This window comes from Salmo salar, chromosome ssa18, assembly GCF_905237065.1.
Source record: "Salmo salar chromosome ssa18, Ssal_v3.1, whole genome shotgun sequence".
Lineage (NCBI taxonomy): Eukaryota > Metazoa > Chordata > Actinopteri > Salmoniformes > Salmonidae > Salmo > Salmo salar.
In genome coordinates, this window is record NC_059459.1 from 43,555,236 (window position 1) to 43,561,952 (window position 6,717).

The window sequence follows — 6,717 nt, forward strand, 5'->3', positions numbered from 1 at the left end:
ATTCCTCACCGTTCTCATGATCATTGAACTCCACGAGGTGAGATCTTGCATGGAGCCCCAGGCTGAGGGATATTGACAGTTCTTTTGTGTTTCTTCCATTTGCGAATAATCGCACCAAATGTTGTCACCTTCTCACCAAGCTGCTTGGCGATGGTCTTGTAGCCCATTCCAGCCTTGTGTAGGTCTACAATCTTGTCCCTGACATCCTTGGAGAGCTCTTTGGTCTTGGCCATGGTGGAGAGTTTGGAATCTGATTGATTGATTGCTTCTGTGGACAGGTGTCTTTTTTACAGGTAACAAGCTGCGGTTAGGAGCACTCCCTTTATGAGTGTGCTCCTAATCTCAGCTCGTTACCTGTATAAAAGACACCTGGGAGCCAGAAATCTTTCTGATTAAGAGGGGGTCAAATATTTATTTCCCTCATTAAAATGCAAATCATTTTATAACATTTTTGACATGCATTTTTCTGGATTTTTTGGTTGTTATTCTGTCTCTCACTGTTCAAATAAACCTACCATTAAAATTATAGACTGATCATTTCTTTGTCAGTGGGAAAACGTACAAAATCATCAGGGGATCAAATACTTTTTTCCCCCACTGTAAGAGTAGCTGTGGGTGTATGAAACTTGTGAGCTGTGGAAAGATTCTCTTAATGTACAATAAACATCATTTGGGGGCTCCCGAGTGGCACAGCGGTCTAAGGCACTCCATCTCAGTGCTTGAGGCATCACTGTAGACACCTTGGTTCAATTCCAGGCTGTATCACAACCGGCCATGATTGGGAGTCCCGAAGGGCGACGCACAATTGGCCCAGCGTCGTCCGGGTTTGGCAGGTGTAGGCCCGTCATTGTAAATAAGAATTTGTTCTTAAACTGACTTGCCTAGTTAATAAATAAAAGGTTAGATTTAAAAATCATTAACATGATGAATTCATTACCATCGTAGACCAGGAGGTGGGGTCGTAGCCCCCTCTCCTTCAGGACAGCCACGGCAGCCGGGGCTGGGGAGAACACCTCACACACAGAGATATCAAAGCCCATCCTCTGCAGCTTGGCTACAAACACCTCCCGTGTGGCCTGGGTCTCGTTGGTACAGAAACGCAGCTGTAGGTCCGAGGCCTTTAGCCTGTACGGAGAAAGATTTTGACATAATCGTTTTTTACATTTAACATTTTTTGTTATTTGGCAGATGTTCTTTATCCAGAGCGATTTACAGTAAGTGTATTCATCCTAAATTAGCTAGGTGAGACAACCACATATCTCAAGTCATAGTCAGGAAATGTTCCTCAACACAGTCAGTGATAGTATGAAAACACAAGTCGAATGTAAATTATTATTTTTTTTTTTTTTGCGTTATGGGATTTAATCAAGACATTTTGATAACCTCATTAATCTCATTCACCAAACACTTCCTTATATGCGCTATGCAAATGTATCCATGGGATGGGGTTTGATTACCAGTGGGTTGGAGTTCTTCCGTTTTAATCAAGGATACTATTCCTCCATACACCTGCTGGGAGTAAGTCCAGGTGAGTTTACTGTTCTAATAGGGTTGATATTATAACCTTGGTAGACTGCAGAACAGATACATTACTAATAGGGTTGATATTATAACCTTGGTAGACTGCAGAACAGATACATTACTAATAGGGTTGATATTATAACCTTGGTAGACTGCAGAACAGATACATTACTAATAGGGTTGATATTATAACCTTGGTAGACTGCAGAACAGATACATTACTAATAGGGTTGATATTATAACCTTGGTAGACTGCAGAACAGATACATTACTAATAGGGTTGATATTATAACCTTGGTAGACTGCAGAACAGATACATTACTAATAGGGTTGGTATTATAACCTTGGTAGACTGCAGAACAGATACATTACTAATAGGGTTGATATTATAACCTTGGTAGACTGCAGAACAGATACATTACTAATAGGGTTGATATTATAACCTTGGTAGACTGCAGAACAGATACATTACTAATAGGGTTTAACATTATAAACTTGGTAGACAGCAGAACAGATACAGTAAAACCACATTCTCTACTTGACTCTGAACCAAAAAACAACCCCAGTAGAGAAATAGAAACAAATCCAATGATTAAGCTACAATGAATCTCTGCATGAGTCATCCCCGAAAGGACATTCAACTGATCTGCACGTTTACACATTGCATTTATTTTGTATTTTATTGGATTGTAGAAATAATGTATTCAGTGCTTCAGTGAGTGACAGCTCTGAAGGAATCTTGCCACCAGTTTTGAATGTTTGACATTAGGTTACACATCAGACTGACCCAAAACCAGACTCACACTGAGAGTCCCCATTCCATAGTTAAACAACATTCAGAACCTAACTCGACCCATGTAATATAAGTGTCATATAGCTGTTGTTGAGCTGTAATAAGCTGTAATAGAGCTTCCTGTTTCTGCAGTATATCATGTGTTCTGCTGCTACATTTCAATATGAATTTCATCTAAAGGCTAAATTGTTGTACCCCATCGTTGCTGATGTATAAACCTCACTTTCTCACTGCTTCTACCTATAAAACGCCACACGTCTAAAGACTTTGAATGCAAGCTTTCCAACTGGTTTCGGCCATACCGAAAAAGAGTGAAAACTCAAAAAGAGTTGGCTAGAAACTGATGAGCTCAATCCCCAAACCAGAACAACCACACGGCCCGCTTCACTGCTGGCTGCCGGTCGGCAATAGATTTGCCCCGTTCAGGCATGTTCTAATCAAATACATGCAACATTTCTATCTGAAGGAGTCTAGTTAATATGTTTTCACTCGGACCCACTGTCCCGAAACAGTGTCCGTCCTCTGAATGCCACTGGGTATAGCTCTACCTAGTAGCCAACCTCACCTCCTCACCTTTTCACCGCTTCTACGGAGCCTGGAATTGGAGAGCCGCCGTCTTCTCCAGCATCATATAACACGCCGCACATGTCTAAAATCACACCTTTCAAACTTTTGACAGAGTCTTCCCAGCTGGTAACTGCCATGACGAAAAAAGTGACACAGTGAAAGAGCTGATTCTTCTTCTTCTACTTCTGGCGGATCGCATCCAACCTTTAGGTGCTTCCACTGCCACCTACTGTACTGGAGTGTAAGGCCAGTCACAGCCTACCTACATTCAATTATCTTTATTATTCCTGTTCCTCTAAGAAATTGAAATAGCACCCTAGACACCATCACCTACACTCATTAAAACCCACTACCCCCATTCCACTACTTTGATCCTATCTGTTCCTGCACCATGCCAACGGCTTGGGAGGATGGGACACCACCACTCAACACACCCTGTAACTCTTCTGAAGTCAAATCTTGTTTACCCAAATACTTCTCTGCAGCTGCCACCACAACATCTATTTTCTGTGATTTACGTTCCATTTCTGCGGTACAGTTAATAACTATTGCTATGAACGCTAACAATTCAACCTTACTGAAGCATAACTCACTTTTTGCCCTAATCAACAACCTCTCCCTCAATGTGAGCAAGAGCTGATCGTGGACTACAGGAAACAGGCAGGCCCATTAACATTGACGGGGCTGTAGCAGAGCGGGTTGAGAGTTTCAAGTTCCTTGGTGTCCACATCACCAACGATCTATCATGGTCTAAACACACCAAGACAGTCGTGAAGAGGGCACAACAAAACCTTTTCCCCCTCAGGAGACTGAAAAGATTTGGCATGGGTCCCCAGATCCTCAAAAGGTTCTACAGCTGCACCATCGAGAGCATCCTGACCGTTTGCATCACCGCCTGGTATGGCAACTGCTCAGTATCTGACCGTAAGGCGCTACAGAGGGTAGTGCGTACGCCCCAGTACATCACTGGGGCCAAGCTTCCTGCCATCCAGGACCTCTATACCAGGCGGTGTCAGAGGAAAGCCCATAAAATTGTCAGAGACTCCAGTCACCCAAGTTATAGGCTGTTTTCTCTGCTACTGCACGTCAAGCGGTACCTAAGAGCAAAGCAAGAAACAGATCTTGACCCAAGTTACGTGACACAGAGCGCCTGCTGCCTCTGGTCAGAAGAAACACAAACAAATATCACAAGTTCTCTAAAGGATACCTTCACTGATTCAACTGCCCCCAACTCCTTTCTCAAGGTTCCACTTTCTCCAAAAAGTTCTCTAAAGGATACCTTCACTGATTCAACTGCCCCCAACTCCTTTCTCAAGGTTCCACTTTCTCCAAAAATGTCACTCCTACTGGTCCAGATTGTTCTCTACCCCCCCCCCACCCACCTTTGTTTTTACACTGCTGCTACCCACTGTTTATTATCTATGCATATTCACTTTACCCCTACCTACATGTACATATTACCTGGACTAACCTGTACCCCTGCACATTGACTCTGTACCGGTACCCCCTGTATGTAGCCTCATTATTGTTATTTTATTGTGTTACTTTTTATTTAATTTTTTTACTTTAGTTTATTTAGTAAATTTTTTCATAACTCTATTTCTTTACCTGCATTGTAAGTAAGCATTTCACGGTAAGGTCTACTACACATGTTGTATTCCGGCGCATGTGACAAATAACATTCGATTTGATTTGATTTGAAGAGCCTCCCAAAACTCCAGAATCAGTGAAGGCGTCACATGTGACTGTATGTTTGCTTTGTCAAGACCACTTAAGGTATAATATAAATTAGAACTGTATATAGCTTCATAAGTCATTGTAATATGAACATTTTATGACTGTATTCAGATATAATACTGCAAGAAATGCAAGTAAGCATTTAATTGGAGAGTTTATATACAGTACCATGTGTATCCTGTATACATACGACTAATACAAAACTTGTATTCAGATATTTTTATTTATTTTACCTTTATTTAACTAGGCAAGTCAGTTAAGAACAAATTCTTATTTACAATGACGTCCTAGAAACAGTGGGGTTAACTGCCTTGTTCAGGGGCAGAACGACAGAGTTTTACCTTGTCAGTTTGGGGATTCGATCTTGCAACTTTTCGGGTTATTAGTCCAACGCTCTAACCACTAGGCTACTATATAAAATACATTCTAAACTTTAACAAAGGATCACTTTCATAATAATCTCGCCTCTACTAATTTTAGATAAAGCTTTTGCTTTCCCGACGTGTCTCCCTCCTGGTGGGTGAATGCTGGAGACTCAGTGACTCTCAACAGTGAGTTTGGATATATTCCGAAGGCCGGCACATGGTGATAATGAGTCGTTTCATTTGACCGTTCGAAGGGAATCCACGCAGCTGGCTATACATGCAAACTGCTGCAACCTGATTGGCTGAACACGATACGCAAACATCCGGGACTAGTGTAACAGTGTAGGTTCCGTCCCTCTCTTCGCTGGGCTCGAACCAGGGGCCCTCTGCACACATCAACAACTGACACCCACGAAGCATCGTTACCCATCGCGCCACAAAAGCCGCGGCCCTTGCGACGCAAGGGGAACAACCACTTCAGGTCTCAGAGCGAGTGACGTCACTGATTGAAACGCTATTAGCGCGCACCACCGCTAACTAACTAGCCATTTCACATCGGTTACACTAGCATAAAACAAAATCTAATGTAATCCATTTTTAGAATGGGAAGACTGTGCAAGGGGTATGTGTTAGACTTTCACTAACGACTGTATATAGGCCACAGTATTTCACCCCTAATCCTGCCACCTTTCAATCACAATCAAATCGGACCATTTAGTTAAACTTATCAATAAAGACATTTTGATTGATTTGATCAGACCATACTGTATGCACATGTTTTTGTTTTTTAAACACCTCACTTCATATTTATCAAATAGCATACATGTATGATTCAATCTATTCAAGGGACATCTACAATTTTTATGGTAATAGGGCTCTTGTGCAATCCTGATTAGTCACCTTCCTATAAACCTGATACCACTGTGTTTTGCTGAATGTCCCAGGGGCCCAGCTGCTGTTCAAACACACGTAGATTATGTTAGGTAACTCTTGCAGCTTCACTGGCTGTGTCAACATGTAGGGCTGGATATTGGTCAATTTCTGTCTTTGAAACAGCGAAGCCAGTTGATGAGTGAAAAAAAGAATCATATTGATCTTTAAAGATAACCAAAACATACATTTAATTGATTTGATATTATTTTTTTCAACATGCAAAATGAAGACAAAGCTATTCAAATCATGAACTTCACACCTTGACATGTTTCCCATTGATTATGATGAATAAAAAAAAAGAGATCACACTTGCTCTTCAAAAGAACATAATTTAAAAAGAAACAAACAGAAAAGCTTTTTTAAATACAACAAAATAGGAAACAAATAGGCAGTAGGCATGACGGTATTTATGCACAAATGAAAACGTAGAAATGTGAACCAACATCATCGCAGTGATTTGTTGATATTGCCTGAGCATATTGCCTATCCACTCAATCCAAAATGAGTTTATGTTATATAGATATGTTATATAGATATAGATATAATAGATAGATATATAGATATGTTATATAGATATAGATATAATAGATAGATATAGATATAGATATGTTATATAGATATATATATAGATATATATATATATATATATCCACTCAATCCAAAATGAGTTTATGTTATATAGATATGTTATATAGATATAGATATAATAGATAGATATAGATATGTTATATAGATATAATAGATAGATATAGATATAATAGATAGATATAGCTATAATAGATAGATATAGATATAGAGCGA

General features: G+C 40.2%; 1 protein-coding gene across 3 annotated transcripts in view; it reads right to left on the reverse strand.

The window, feature by feature from the left end:
• Positions 1-3,078, reverse strand: part of LOC106577390 (phospholysine phosphohistidine inorganic pyrophosphate phosphatase) — a 94,043-nt gene extending 90,965 nt beyond the window's left edge. For 2 of the 3 annotated variants that reach the window (XR_006760430.1, XM_045701173.1), the window contains exons 1-2: positions 2,888-3,071; positions 938-1,125 (exon numbers count right to left, since the gene is read on the reverse strand). Coding sequence is in view for 2 of the 3 variants with exons in the window: in XM_045701173.1 (XP_045557129.1) it covers positions 938-1,125; positions 2,888-3,018 (319 nt within the window). In the remaining variant the exon portion in view is untranslated. Of the gene's footprint in view, positions 1-937; positions 1,126-2,887 lie in introns of all 3 variants that reach the window. The other variant, XM_045701172.1, reaches the window with a different exon arrangement.
• Positions 3,079-6,717: the final 3,639 nt, after the last annotated feature.